This window comes from Protopterus annectens, chromosome 10.part0, assembly GCF_019279795.1.
Source record: "Protopterus annectens isolate FY-2018-M chromosome 10.part0, PAN1.0, whole genome shotgun sequence".
In the NCBI taxonomy this organism is placed as follows: domain Eukaryota; kingdom Metazoa; phylum Chordata; order Ceratodontiformes; family Protopteridae; genus Protopterus; species Protopterus annectens.
In genome coordinates, this window is record NC_056744.1 from 785,065,844 (window position 1) to 785,082,391 (window position 16,548).

The following is a 16,548-nucleotide window of genomic DNA, read 5'->3' on the forward strand; positions in this document are numbered from 1 at the left end:
CTTGTAAAGTGAATCCATATATATATATATATATATATATATATATATATATATATATATATATATATGCATCTCTCTCTCTCTCTCTATATATATATATATATATATATATATATATATATATTTGCTTGTTTGCGTCTTTTGGCTTTTCCCGGTTAGGGGTCGCCACAGCGGAACTCCGGTCCGCTAATGATTGATAGTTGATTTTTACTTGCCGAGTTACCAGCCCTGATGCACAACCTTCAACGAAGGTACGCCCCCATTCACGCATGTCTCCACGCAGAAGACGCTCTAGCTGAGAATCGAACCGGACAGCGTCTTACTGTGAGGCGACAACGCTACCTCAGCTCCACCACCACGGGGATATATATATATATATATATATATATATATATATATATATATATATATATATAATTTATTTATTTGTTTATATGTGTTTGTTAATCAGGGCTGGACATTGATCCACATGGACCTTTTTTAAGCAGCACGGAAATTATGTCTAGTCAACTATTCAAGAGTTTTTCCTGAGTCACAAAGTAGACAAATGTGGGCAGATGGAATAAACCACAGACTACAGGAAATGGCTTGTTAACAGATCATACTACACAGTTAGGCTGACAAAGTATTTAGCTATTGGCGCAACATGGATGCGTAGTAATAGCTGTTGAGTACATACCACAGCAGGTTATTCCTTACATACATATACACACACACACACACACACACACACACACACACACACACAATATCTCTCTCTTACATGACCATATATGTATGCATACACATCTAGATAGACAAACATAAGTACATATGTGCAAATTTAGCATAAGACCATGTTATTGACCAGTACCTAAGAAACTCTGGGAATTATTTTTCTGCCTTATTTTTGTGTGGTTGTCGAGGGAGCAGCTAAGTGTTTACAAACCAGTTTTTACACTGCATGGTACAAATCCGATGGCAATGCTTGAGTGAAGAAAACAATAAATGTTAGTAGAGCCATCCAAGAACTCTGACAGTTAATAAATGACACTGTGATAATCTGTTTTAGCCTCATTCTTATCGGAAACAAAATAGGCTGGGTACACATTTTATTTACATACCCCTTCCAGCAGCAGAGATCTACAATAATAAATCCACTATCTTCAAAAGTGTTGATGTGGTGAAACAGATTAAATGCTGAAGTTCTGTACTTGACATTTTTATATTCGCCAGTTTTCTTGCTGGCTACATGGAACCAGACCTTGAAAAACAAAAATGTACAAAGGGAAACATGTCAAAGTTTATAGCACTGAAAATAATACCTAAAAATGGCCTAAGAATAATAAATGTAAGCAGATTGGGATGTATGACCTCTTTAAATTTATTTTTTGAGACCTATTTGCTTGTTTATTTTATTAATTTATTTATTTGCTTATTTATCTATTTACCTGCTGGGAAATTCCACCTAGAAAAAGAACATTTTTTGTGGTATCTTTGGGAAAAGCTTCAGTTTCAACATAAATACAGATGAAGTTTCAATTAGAGTTTCACATTAAAAACAACCAAAGTCCAGTGCTTTGAAATATAAAATATACAGCTGTTAAGTTGTATCCAAATGACTAAAGACATTTATAAGTTATAGTGATTAAACACACATAATCAAGTAACAGTGTAAAACACATTAGATATAATATTAATGAATAAAAGCAAAAGTAAACAGCATATGGTAACAAAATCTTGCTCAATAAGCAACTGTCAGTGGGTTTCAAGATAGAATATATTATAGCAATAATCCACGCCTGGGTGTTGGTAATGCTGGATTTACACATGGTTGGTGTGGTTTGGTCAAGAGGGCTAAGCCCGAGTGGCCCAACAAAGACAACCGTGGGTAAATCCAGCATTACCCACACCCAGACATGGGTTATTGCTATTATACAAAGACATTATTTAAGAAAAAAAATAGTTACTTTTCTTAAATAATGGCATTGAATAATGCCTCTTTGCTGCCCTTCCACAGCTGTCTGGTATTCTGCGGCAGTTCTGATGTACTGCGCATGCGAATGCCTACGCAGTACATCAGAGCTGTGGGTGGAAGCAATGGAGAAAGCAAGATCTCCGTTGCTTTTTACAAAGTTTCTTGCTATATTAAATAGTTTAACATAGCAAAACAGCTTTAAAAAAAAGCAACGGAGAAAGGAAGATCTCCATTACTTTTTTTAAAGCTCTGTCGCTATGTTAAACTCCTTTAACATAGCAAGACAGTGTCTAAAAAGCAACGGAGATCTTGCATTCTCTGTTGCTGTAAAAAAAGACTTATACTAATGGAAAAAGTCTGGGTGACTGGACCTTTTTCTATTACTATGTCTGATTTACAATGTGCATGCTGACCAATCAGCATGCATGTTTTGGAATATTAATGGGGGGTTGTTGTATAATGCTCTTTATTACACAATATATACAACAGTGTGAGCACATTTGAGCAGAATTAACATTTGCATAGCGAACATTTATGACCGGAGAAAAATTAGATGAGAGAAGAAAGAATACAAATGGAGAAATAATATGGAATTAGTAACAAGGGATAGATAGTGAAAGGTTAAAAATGGTAACTTAAGACAGATGCAATGGACAGTAGAGAACAAGAGGACCTCAATTCAATAAGGGCTTTTCATTGTACGTGGAATGATAGGAAGTGAGTTGAAGAGACACAGGTTTGTGAGTTCTGGCAAAAGATTATCAAACAAGAGAGTAATATTTATTAGGACCTATAATGAAAAGAAAATGGGTGTCATACTGACAGAGAAACCTACTTTGGGGTCAGTAGGGGAATCAGGTCCTTCCACAATTACACCCCATTTGGAATAAATATAGCTTTATGGATTTGGTAGGTGAGTCAGATATATCATTAATTGGTGGGTGAAGAACTGTCTACAATTTCCAACAATAAATGGTAAAGAATAGTCACCAGGTTAAGGTTTCATGCCCTGATATTTCTTGTAGAAATACACCATTTTTTGAGAGAGAGAAAAGAAATGGAAAGGAACCTAGCAATAACTGTATTTATATGTTGGATGTAAACAGTTCACATTGATAGGCTGCACAAACACAAGACATTTGATGACGCAATACAAAATGAGCTACTCTGTTGTATACTTGCTACAACTTATCAGACAGAGAGGTATGCAGCTGGTGAATAAACCAGTTGTATCTAGTAGACTTGGAGACAAATACTTCCTGGCTATTAAGTGAAGAGTAAAGGCAATTGACAGCGATTCAGATCCTTATTTTTATTTATTTATTTAACACAGGGGTTATACATCTAGATCAAATGATATGGCCTTTTTTTAACTAATTGCACCTGATATCTTAAGAATCCACTCCTTCAAATATGGCATTATCTGCAGTTGTAACCTCAAAAGTTTCTTCACTTACTGTATTTAAATCCTTAGAGACCACACTGAGGTACAGAAACAAGCTGTGTAGCTATGTCTGTAGCAAATTAAAGGTATTGGTATTGTATAACATTTTGAACACATCTGTAATAGAAGAGAAATGACAAATATATATATATATATATACACACATATACATATAAGAGAGTCAGGACATATCAGGATTATAGAAAGATTGTTAGCCTAAGGTGTTTACACATATGAACAAGTATGATTAGAGGAGATGAAATAGAATGATATAAGAGTTAAGGGCTGCTCTAGTTATATGACCAGATGGGTTGCAAGGACATTTTACATGAGACTTTAACAGTGTGTGGAATTTGGGTAAATGTGAGGTGTATTTAACTTTAGAAGGAAAGGATTTGCACAGTCTCTTGCCAACTATTGAGAACACAAAATCAGAAGGAAGCTGATTGGACTGAGGAATTTGCAGAAGAGGACCTGAATTACCTACATTTAGGTAAACATTCTTTATTACTTAACCTTTGTTAACTGGATTGCTTCCACTAGACCACTTACCTCTTTTTAAGAGAGAGCAGTGGTGGTATTCATACTGACTAGGAGAAATTTGTTCCAGAGCAATGGGGAACTTGCTTAACGATTTCAGTTAGTGCCACTGGATCTTTTACATCCACCTGAGCTACCACACAAACTAAGGCAGATGGGCCTTAGTTTAATGTCTCATTTGAAGGAAGACACACTTTGAGTGCAGCACTCCCTAATGTTGTAATGTAGTGTCAGTTATGTAAAACTAATCCAGTCACAGGGAATGGGAATAGAACCCACAACCTTTTGATCTTCTAGCACCAAATGCAAGTATACTTCCTGTTGACTTACCACCTGTAAAGTCATATTCATAAAGATTGTGACGATGGTTGTGGTGTCATTAGGTAAATGACCAGTCATAGCAGCATGCAAGTCAGCTGTGCCATAATTTTTTTGGTGATGTTTAATAAATACTTCTAAGGAAAGTTGTGCATAAACGAAGATAGAGGCAGCAAGAAACAATAAAATAACTGTTTTATTTTTAAAAGCTATACAAAGGCTTGCATCTTATCCTTGCATTGTGTCCAGATATATTGGTGATGTATCTATGATAACACATTTTACATCCAGTTTACACATAAAGCACACAGTTCACAAAATTATCCTGATTGCTTGCTTTCCATTTTGGATGCATACCTTAAAAATGTAGTATATCAATGTGTCACATAACTCCTGATATACCTCTCAACTCTCCAGATTTTCACAGATTGTCCAGATTTTTTGCCTCATATTTTTGGCCTGTTCTTCATAGAATTTGTGGTTTTCTGGATTTTCATGGCAAATCAGTGAGGATTGAAATCACTAAATAATGACAGGCATTTGAGTTTCAGACTTCATATGTATCACGTTTTTGTCATGTTCATGTATCACAAGACCTTTTATTCTAGCAACTTTCTAAGTTTATAACAGCAATATTTAAAATGTGTCCCTATTTTTGGGGTTTTGTCCCCCCATTATTTTTGGCTTTGTCCAGATTTTTGAGACCTATGGACACAGTGAATGCCCTGTAACTTAGCCTAGGGTGCCTCCATCTGAAAAACTTAAGGCATTATTCTCCTACAAGGTGAATTTCTGGGACAGTTGATTCTACAACTCCACTTCAATGATACTGTTCAGTTTAAACAGAATCAGTGCATTTTGTGTCTCTGCGGACTCTGGGTACCCAGCATCCTTTTACAGAATCCTTCCTGTCATATTCATTTATTTATTCTGACCATGTTATATCTGCTGTGAGGGGAAAAGGTTGAGTTTCCTCAGGGTGCCTTTTGTGGGAGGGGGTGCTGAAAGAAGGGTCTCAGGTAGATGCAGTATTCTTAGATTTTACAAAGTTCTGATACAGGTCCACACAGAGGTAGTGTAATAAAATGGGGACTTTTTGTTGGGGTGGCTGTATGGAGATTTTGGTAAAACCGGAGGCAGGGGGTGATAAGTTAGTATTTCAGAAGAAAGGTGGGTGATATTCAAGCTGGTCTGGGTGCAGATTTTGCTTCTGCATTGTTTAATGCATTTGTACTGAATACTCCTATACGGCTAGAAAGCAAAATCAATGTTTTTGTTACGAATACTAAGGTGGGAACATCACAGGAGGATGGACAGTTTGGTTGGAGACAAACTTGAAGAAGTTGTTTACATGACTGTATAGATAGCAGTTGTGATTTAATTTAGAAAAAATAATAGGTGTATTTGTTCATAGGTTGGTACTAGGCTGTCGGCCCTAGGGCCTATACAAGCCTAGCCATAACAATTCGCTGTCTATTTCTTCCCACAATATTTACTTCCCTGGACCCCTGTCTAGCAGGGCAACTGACATAATCCCTGGGGTAAATTTCCTATCTCCCATCCAGTCGTCAAGGTTCCTTTTGAAGAGGGCCAAAAAGGCGCTCTGCTTGACATGTATGAGCAGTCTATTCCAGAGTATGGGGAGTCGCTGAGTTAGGAACCTATCCCTCCAGCATGTTTTGTTCATTGTGATGACAAGGTTTAGGTTCCTGGAGCATGTGACTCTGATGAATTGGGATCTCTTTAAGTGTAGCATGTCCAATAGCTCTGGGTTTGACATGGCCTTGTATGTTAAGCAGAGTTCATCTCTGAGTAGATGATATGTGACAGAATATAGCTGGAGTTTTTTTAGTCGGTCAGCATAGGGCATCTGCTTTAAGCCTGTGATTCTTTTAGTGAGGTGTTTCTGCAGCCTTTCCAGTTGTTGCAGATGTCTTGTGAGGTACATACCAAATGGGGCATTGTACTCTATGATGGGTCTAGTGAGGGATGAGTACAGTGGGACAATGACCTCCTTTTTTCTGGATGAAAAGCCCTTAGTGATGAGGTGTGCCACATAGAAGGATTTCCTGACTGTTGTGAAGATCTGTTTATTGAAGGTGAGACCACTGTCCACCTGTGTTCCTAAGTCTCTTATCACACTTTCAGTGTTTAGTGTACTGCCACCTATGTGGTAATTCATGAGTACATGTTTTTTCCCCAAAGGGGATAACTATACACTTCTTGGCATTGAGCTTGAGCCCATGGCTCTGGCACCAAGCATCTGTTTCTGTAAGGCCCTTTTGTAGAATATCCACATCATTTGGGGATTCAATAATGGCTCCCAGTTTGCAGTCATCTGTGAACTTTGTTAGCCAGAGTCCCTTAGTGTTGGCCTGTTCTTCAGAGAAGTAGATGCCAAACAAGAGCGGTCCCAGGACTGAACCCTAAGGTACTCCACTTGTCTCTTGTCTGGAGCTGGATTTGGAGTCGGCTACTTTTACAATGTCGGTTCTGTCAGTAAGCCAATTGGTAATGCATTGAGTGACGTAGGGAATTATGCCCAGCTTAGTAAGTTTATCTATGATTCCAGAGTGGGGGATGGTGTTAAAGGCCTTGGTGAGGTCCAGATAGGTTGTGTGGACTGCCTTACCCTCATCCACAGCTCTGGAGACTGATTCGAAGAAGTCAATCTGGTTCAGGAGGCACGATTGGCCCTTCACAAACCCAAACTGGGTGGGGTCCAGTGTTTGAAGGTTGCCAATGTCTTTGTTTATAAGTTCCATGATAATACATTCCATGGTATTGCAGATCAGGATCGTCAGACTGATGAGATGATAGTTCCCAGGATCCAAGGTGGATCCCCCTTGTGGAGTGGGATAACTGTAGCTGTGCGCCATTCAGTGGGCACGAAGCCTGAGGTGAAGCTATGATTAAACATGACACTTAGGCGAAGTGCCAGTTCATTTTGTAGTTCATGTAGTACACAGCCCAGGATGTCGTCTGGTCCCATGGATGTTGTATTCCTAGTTTTGGAGAGTGTGGTTTTTACCTGTGTGGCCATGATTACCAGAATTTGGCAATCTTTCGATATTGAGATGGGCCCTTTAGGGGGTGAGAGAGGGGTGAAGTTGGCACTGAATCAATCTGCCAGGATATTGGCAATGTCCTTGGGATCAGTATATTTTATGCCATTCTGTTGTAGCTCAGAGCAGATCTGAGCATTGCCATTTAAGGGGCAGACAACTAGAAAGACAGTGGTGTTTAACAACACAACAGTAACTGAGGAGGAGGGTGGGAAAAATATTTCTGTCTGACTCTCAAGAGGTAGAGCTGTGGTCTCTTTTCAAGTTTTAATATGCAGTTAAAAGCAGAATACAAGTAAAACACAAGGTAAAGAAAACAAGCCACAGTATTCAAAATAGAAAAAGGCAATACAGTAAGACAAAATACAACAAATAAAAAGCAAAATAACCTTTCCCTCACAGCAAAGTGTAGCAAAGTCTGGTTGAGCCTTTCTAGTAAACCTCAGAAATGTTTTATTTGTACCCCTTAAATAGGTTTATTTCCTAGCTCCACCCCATCAATTCATATATGATTAACCTTAGCTGACCTCTTCCATCTTATGCGTGAATCTTTAACTGACCTGTTCTAATTTCTGCCTGACTCACAAGAGACAGAGCTGTGGTCTCTTTTTGAGTTTTAATATGCAGTTAAAAGCAGAATACAAGTAAAACACAAGGTAAAGAAAACAAATCACAGTATTCAAAATAGGAAAAGGCAATACAGTAATACAAACTACAACAAATAAAAATCAAACTAACCTTTCCCTCACAGCAAAGTGTAACAGAGCCTGGGTGAGCCTTTCTAGTGTTACAATAATCACAGACAGCAAGTACAATGTGGGATGGCTTTGGTAAAGACAAATAAAATGTTAGGTTATATGTTGAGAAGTTTTGATTCCAGGGATAGACAGCTTATTTTCCCTTGCATGGCCTGTTGGTAAAGCCTTGTTATGAGTACTGTGTACAGTTTCAGAGACCTTACTGAATATCACAGTTCTGAAAAAGTAGATAGGAAGGTTAGAATGATGACTGGAGGGGGGGGTGAAATAAAGAAGTATGAAAACAGACTGATGGAGTAGAGTTTTCTTTCTTTAGAAGATGGGGGACATGGACAACATAATATGGGTGCTATTTTAAGGATGAAGGATGGGGAGAAGCGATCACTAGCTGCAAATTTTGAGATCCTATTTTAATCTTGAGGCGAGAAATATTTTTCTTATGAAGATAATTTTAGATACATGGAATAGTATGTCCAGCTGGATCACAAGGCATAATTGTTTACAGATGTTAAGTTAGAATGGAACAGATAGAGGGTTGGAGTGGTGGCAGTCTTATGTGGGATGATAGCAGATTGGATAGTCTTCTTGTCTTCTTCTTCCAACACTTAGTGTACTATGCTGAAGATGTTTGGGGTGTTTATGGTATGCCCTAGGTTTTTCAACACGTTATCTAGTGTCAGACTTCTACAATGTCCAAGACTCCTGCAGGCATGTTGAATGAATAAACATCTATTATTACATTATATATTGGTATCAATCCCTTTCCTCCAGAAGAGGGTGAATGAGTAGTACAATTCTACTCTCTGCTTCAGGGGGAAGAGATGTCCATCCACTTCTCAGTCCTCCCCAGTCTAGATCTGTGAAACTTGGCAATAATCAGATTCCTGTCAATAGTCTTTTATGGGGGAGCTACCATTGCTGGAAGGACCATCATCTGTTGCTGTTGGTCTTTCTGTAACTCCTGACCCGCCATGTAGTTTAAACAGCGTATGCTCTCTATGGCTTGGAGACATGCAGCGGACACACACACACACACACGCACACGCACACGCGCACACACACACACACACACACACACACACACACACACACACACACACACACACACACAGACACACAGCCACACACACACACACTATATCCATCTTCAGAGGAAGGACATGGCACAGGTATGAATACATGCTCGTTCCCACACTTGATGCATTGATACCTGCCTGCAAGTCTAATGTATGCACGCACTTGTGTAAAATTTGTGCTGTTCTTTAGCCTCTGCTAGAGATAAGTATAGTGATGGGAAAAGCCAATACATTCCACCTGAGATAGGTAAGCTGACCCACTCCACTGACCAGACCTCCATCTTCCAAGGTCATTAATCAATCGTAGGTCGGCAGCACCACAGGTGAGTGCTGTGCCCCTACACCAACAGATCAGGGCTCAAACTTGAGACCTTACTGAGGCAGGTGAATAACCTGCCACCGTTTATTTATTTATTATTCATTTATTTTATTTTACATTTGTTTACCAGGATTATCCACTGAGCTGAGAATAATTAGACCCTTTTCAGTGGAGGCCCAGGGAGAAGAGCTCCACAATTAACATGACAAACAATAGAAAATGTCAAAAATAAAGCGATCCTGAATATGTCCACATAACTTTAGCCTAAAGCTTACTAGTAATAGAGTAAATAATATATACAAAATGTTTGAAGACATGCTCATACACAGTAAAAATAAAACGAAAAAAGGTAGCAGTGAAAAATACAATAGGTATATATTTGCATTTAAAACATATCAAAATAGCAATTACTTGCAATAGTTAATGTCTTGAATGACTATAGATAAGATTTTTCAGATAAGTAGGTAAAATAGTTCAGAACTAGACTGGGAGTGAAAAAACATAAGCCAACCAATTTGGGTATAGCAAGTGGTAAATAAGGTAAATGTTAATTAACAGCAGTAGTAGTACTGATAGTAGATGTAACACGGAAATTGTGCTGATGGGAAAGGAAGATTGTAAGATTAAGACAAAGTGGATGATGTGAGCTTGGGGAGGTACAACAGAGGAGTGAAATGAAAAGACCAGAGGTAGCAAACTGAAAAAGTGGCTGAAAGTAATACTGTGGAAGCATTGTTGAGAAACAGAAGCCTAGAGTAATTGTCAGGGCAGTTTGGTAATAGACTGACAGAAGTACTGAAGAATAAATGTAGAAAAAACTGAGGGGGTAGTTTGAAAGTGGAGAGGGGTGAGAGAGGAGAGGAGGGTCAGGCAGGTTTCAGTGAGAGGATAAAAGGAGAAAGCAAGAGGGAGAAATTTTGGAGAATGAATTATGAGAATGTTTGAAGAAAGAGGATGAAAAAAGGGGGGTAGTAGAGAAGGGAATGATCATCCAGGGTTGGTGCAACAGCATATCCATGCATTCTTTCAGAAGTGTTTTAAACTTTAGTGCATTATTAGTGTTGATGATTGTTTGGGGTATGGAATTCCAGATTTTCTATATCTTGTTTGATATGAGGGAGTCACTATGGTAATTGTTGGATTTAGTTACTTCTAGAAGTAGTTTGTTGGTTGTTCTCAGGCATCTATTGGTGCTATAATGGGTGAATCAAGTCTTTTAGGGCTGTGCAGTTGCTAGGGTGGAAAAAGACATTATGTGTGATGTTTAGTTGGTTGAATGTTAGTATGTTTGGAAGTTCCAGCCATTTCAGTTGGTGTAGTGTGTTACAATGGTGTGTTCTGTAGGGGAGACCAGTGGCAAATTTTGTTATAGCAGGATTCCATCTTATTTTTGTCTGTTTTCCTAAGATTAGTGAATGTAGGTGAGGCATACAGCAGGGAGGAGAGTAAGTGTTTGTTGGCTATGGATATTTTGGTGGTATTAGTGAGGAAAGGTTTGACGCTAAAGAGTGACCCTAATTTAATGCGTACCTTTTTGATGGTAGTAGCAATGTGTTTATCAAATCTGAGATAGTTATTGATAGTAACACCAAGGAGTTCTACAGGTTCAATTTTAGTGTTGTTGGTGGAGTGGTTGATGAAGGTAGGATGTAGAGAGTGACATTTTTTGTTGGTGAAGAACATGTGTTTAGTTTTATTGGGGGTTCAGAATAAATTGGCAGTCGGAGAGGAAATTTTCAAAGTCAAGGAAGGCTTAAAGGAGTTTGAGAAAGAGCATGCAGAGCATACACTATACGTGAGGATTCATCTGTGTATTGGACTGTGTTTGCATGATTGGAAGTCAAGTGGAGTTTATTTGTGAAAATTTTCACATTTGCTGCCCAGAAGCAAGGAGCATGAATTCAGTGCACATTAAACAGTTGATGCAACTTAGATGGGAATATTTTCTGTTTAGCATCTGTCAGGTTGCTTAAAAACTATGGACCTGTTCTGTACACATTCTTTTTGCATACGTAGTAGAATTAACAGAATATCTCTTTAACAGTGTGTCATTAATACCTCATGACATATTAAATTAATTTTTCAAATTTAGAGTTAGTGTGCAATATACAAAAGGATAAACAAACATTACAGTGATACAACCTGTGAGCAAGTACAATTTTGAAAAGATGTGTCTGGGCATGTTGAACCCAGTAAAATGGCCACTGATCTCTAAGAGTAGAGATGCCCTTATAATGTCAGGCACTTTTCAAAACAATCCTCAAAAATCAGGCTACATTGCACCAGCTACTCTTTTTTCATTCTTACTCCTAAAACATGGGAATCCCTCTCCCCACCCAAAGGAACTGCAATCATCCTTCCCCACCTTCAAAGCTGAATTAAAAAAAACACCCTCCACGTTAAATCAAAATGGTCTTGCCACACAGCAGGCCACATCACATAAGAGCCATTCAACCTTTAGCCTTTCTCTCTCTCAACCACTAACACCTCTTAACTGCACCTCCCCACTCTCCCCTGCCCTTACTCTCATTACTCAACAGCATTTCCACCACAATGTAAACCTGAAATACAAGCATATAAAATTGTACAGTTTGCATTTCTTTCATAATGTGTTACATATTAATTGGTACTGTACAGTTTTTGTTACATATTGTTTCTTTTTGTGGTACACACCAGCATCGTCCCACCAACCCTTTATTGAGAGCTGCTTACAATCCAGGAACTAGTGTCACTGTGTTTTCTTATTATGCCATATCTCCAGGTATCTCAGTATCATCACATGACTCTGCAAAAACCTATGCAGCATCATGAGCATTGTGTCCAGCCTCAGACATTTTTGCTTGTTGTCATTCACTGCATCTATCTGTGAATGAATAACATTAAAGAACACTGCAGTGAACACCTTATAATATGTTACCTGAGGGCCCGTGGGACGTACAGCACAGGGTTATAAATACATCCAATTCCTTCTTATGCATCCTTACCTTTTCTGGCATTGGCAATTTGTTGCACACTTCTGATGTGGTTATGGAAATAATCGTATCTCTTGCATACTTTGTCAGGATACACTTTATAGTTTAATACCTGTGTTTGCAAATCACTGCTTATTACTACTTACATGGCCTATCACTCATTCAGATACTGGTGGAATGATTGAGACCAGGGCCAGCATCCTTTCTTAACCCTTCTTGCAGTGACAAAAGAAACTCCTCCACATCTGTCAATCTTATGGGCTGTGGTAGCCCGTCCCTACAGGTGGGTTTTTCCCTTACAATCTTCTGTGCTTTCTGCTTGTCAGAGATAATTATATCAGTTATACAATGTGAACCTGGCTGGTTCTGTGGCTGCACACACCCATCCCATTTATTTCCCACAGCACAGACTCCCGCACCTGTTCCCTTAATGTTTGGTCTGCGCTCCATCTCCCAGTCATTCAAAGGTCATACATTCTTAAGTGACAGTACCAGAATGTTGTTTTCTGCATCGTTAAAATTCTCCGGGCTCTGTTGTCTGCCTTATCCTCTGAACATGATGAGTCCTGCTTACACATGAGGAAAACAACAACATGTATTTACTATAGATGTATGTACAAGTGCTGAGACTATATTAGCAATTGTACATTCAAGTGCTGAGAATATATCTGCTTTACATAGATGCTATGTGCATATTTATGGTGTATAGACCTTTATACATTGTACCAAATTGCCACGTACATATTAAGTCTTGACAGAGGATACCCTATAAAGTAGTCTGCTAGTATGCATTGTAACCGCCCCCAAAAAGCATATTTTATAGTGCTGCAATGCCACATAATGTTTTGACAGCCTATAAAACAGTTTGTTAATGTGGTATGTAGTTTTCCCCAACAGCATATTCACTGTATACAAGCCTTATACGTATTATTACAGCACCCCAATCTTTCTTCTTGACAGAGGATAGCCTGTGAAATAGAATGTTGATATGTACTGGAAAGCCCTCCCAAACTGCATATTAACTGCACCTGCATTCAGTAAAACATAAGGGCAAACAGCTTGAGTGCAGTAAGTCAATTATGTTAACACATACTCTTATCCCTAGGAAACATGAGGAGTTTTATATCATGCATCTGATGTATGAGTAGTTGTCTGAATGGAAAATATATAATTTTACAGGAAAATCTGTATATCTGCTGATCTATAAACTTTAACAGCAGTACTTTAGAGGAATGTGTGACTCATGGATCCATGGGATATAAGCCCCCAAACTGGCATCTACAAGCTGAAATCTGCAAATCGAAACCCCTTTTTATGGACTCTACAGGATATCGAGGCTTCCTATCACAGATGATTTTGAACTACTTAATTCTGAATTTGTGTAATAGACTAAAAATAAGTAGCTCATTCATGACACCTTCTTACATTTACAAATTCCAAAGGCTAATGTAAAATGCTAGCAGGATAAGGGAACGTAGGCCCTGCATACTTTTACGAGATGCAAATATTTTGGTTTACCAGTTGGCATTTGCCATCCTGCGACGCAGAGATGGCTGGTAGCACTTGAATGCATAGAACTCCTACAGTGTGTGAAGGAGATAAAGCATTTTTTTATCAAGTGCTCTTATGGAAGCAGATGCAGGTAAATATTCAACAGCTTATATCCTCACAGCTGATTACTATTATATCATGTTATGCTCTCACATTATGTTTTTCAACTTTGCCTTACTGACTGACATCTGACACTTATAAAAGCGAAATGGCTATGTAATGTATTCCATCTTTGCTCCACATAAGCAATTACCCACACATTAAAGTATTCTAACTTGCTACACACAAGTCATAAAGCAAGAATAATGAGGAAACAACAGCAGCTACTCATTTTTTAAACAGATAGCCCCTACTAATTATAGATACTTTGTGCATATTAACAAAAAACAAATCGTATTCTGTCATATTGCCCTAGTTCTGCAAAAGCTACCCATTATAACTCTCAATGCTCCATGATTTTGCTATGTCCATGTAAATGTTTATTTTTTTACTCACTGAGAATTACTGTCAGTCAAATAATGTCAGACATTCAATTTTCATACTTCTTAATGTTCAGAAGATGTGTTGATAAATAAAACATGTTGTTCTATTAATTTTTTATGTAAATAAAAAATATCTAAAATTTGTCCCTGATTTTAGCCTTTTGTCACCCTCATACACCCCTCATTGTTTGTATCTTTGTGTTTATCCTTCTTAGTTAAACACTATGTTGCTGAAAATATCTGGCTAATGACTACCAGCATCTTTAGATTAAAAAAAAAGACTTGCCTCACCACCAAAACTTTAGTTTCTTATCTTCTCGTCATGTCTATATTTGAATGTTAAGAAGTCTCTGCAATGCCCATAGGGCAAAAACCTCATAATGTTCAAGTCTAGTGTGACATAAATGGTCAAGTCAACTGCAGCACTTTCCTCCTGTCGTGTTGCAAGCATGTTTTCCTTGGGGCATTTATTTATTTTATTTTTATTATTTATTCATTCATTTATTTCATAGCAAAGAAATGCCACATTTCATTGCTTTAAAAACTAGATGTGGGATTGCAGCACTAGAAGAATGGTGTACTAGGGGGCAGTTTAGCTGGCCCAGAAAAAGTACTATCATGCCCCTGCATACATACCCTGTGACATAACAAAGGCAGCTTGAAAAAGGCAGAGTCATGACAAAGACAAGATCCCTTGTTCTGGCAAATAATAGTTAAGCAGTTATTTATGAGGTTGTCTGAAATGGAAACATTCTGGTACTTTCGGGGACTGTGAACTTAATGCTGGAGAAAAAAGCCCTACAAAAAGTCTAGGTGAAAAAGCAGATTGTTGACAATTTTCAATACTCAGTCTTGAATTCTTACTTTTGAATACACTGAAGTGCAGAATTACCAATAAAGGCCATTAGACATGATATGTTACCTATATAATTTTCTCTGCTTATCAGGTGCCAAAACTGGAGTGAAAGCTTGATGATGAGATATATGTGGACATGAGTGTCTGTAATGCTGCACAGAACAAAAGGAAATTTACTTACAAAGGAATGCTTTTTCTTACCCCCATTGTTTCATGAGACTCAAAACAGTCCATGTAGTTGGCTCCCCAGAGACTCCAAGAAGACAGGAACTTCAGCAGGTTGATTTTCACTGGTTGTTCCACAAACACGAAATATTTATCCGTCATACCAAAACTGACAATAAACACATTAAAGGAATTATATTCACCCTGTGTAGACTAATTTCACATCCATTAAGAATATAATACTTTCCTTTTGTTAACATTTTTTACGTAAGCAGAGAGGTATTTTCCACCTAACTATCAGGAATTCTAGTTGTTTTGATTTACTTTAACTGCCTGTTTTACTCCTCAGTACTGAACTAGCAATTTTAACCTAAACTCTGTAGAAATCACATATGAAAACCAAATATAATACCATAAATCATTACATAAAGCTATGATAAAAAATGATGTTGTAGTTTTCCAAATAGTTTCATATATATTACATATTGGTAACTTAAAAGACTTCTTCTTCCGGCTTTTCCTGGTTAGTGGTCGCCACAGCAGATCACCTGTCCAGTCATGATTGGCAGTGGAGTTTTACGGTGTCGAGTTGCCAGCCCGGCGCCCAACCTTCCTCAGAACACACACACACACACACACACACACACACACACCTAGGGTCAATTTAGAGTGTCCAGTCCACCTACATATCTTTGGGATGTGGGAGGAAACTGGAGCACCCGGAGGAAACCCACACGACCACATGGAGGACATGCAGACTCCGCACAGAAGGCACCCTAGCTGAGGATCGAACCGGAGAACTGATAACTTAGAAGAATTAGATATCATAGAATTTACAAAACTAACAAATTAGCATGCTGGCTTTATGCAACCATGTGATTTGTTTCTTTGACATTTATTTGAAAATACATTTAGTACTGGATCTAAAAGACAGTTATATACTACATATGCATATTTTAATACTTCTCCAGAGAACATGATTTCACCAGTCAGAAACTATAGACCTCCAAAGACAAATGGTGCAACGTGAAATGTGAAAACATTT

The 16,548-nt window shown here is 38.2% G+C and overlaps 1 protein-coding gene across 2 annotated transcripts in view; it reads right to left on the bottom strand.

Moving 5' to 3' along the window:
* The window catches only part of RPE65 (retinoid isomerohydrolase RPE65), a 250,271-nt gene that overhangs the window by 65,448 nt on the left and 168,275 nt on the right, over positions 1 to 16,548 (bottom strand). For both annotated transcript variants that reach the window (XM_044085604.1, XM_044085605.1), the window contains exons 8-9: positions 15,540 to 15,672; positions 1,104 to 1,243 (exon numbers count right to left, since the gene is read on the bottom strand). In XM_044085604.1, coding sequence (XP_043941539.1) covers positions 1,104 to 1,243; positions 15,540 to 15,672 — 273 coding nt within the window. The remainder of the gene's footprint in view (positions 1 to 1,103; positions 1,244 to 15,539; positions 15,673 to 16,548) is intronic.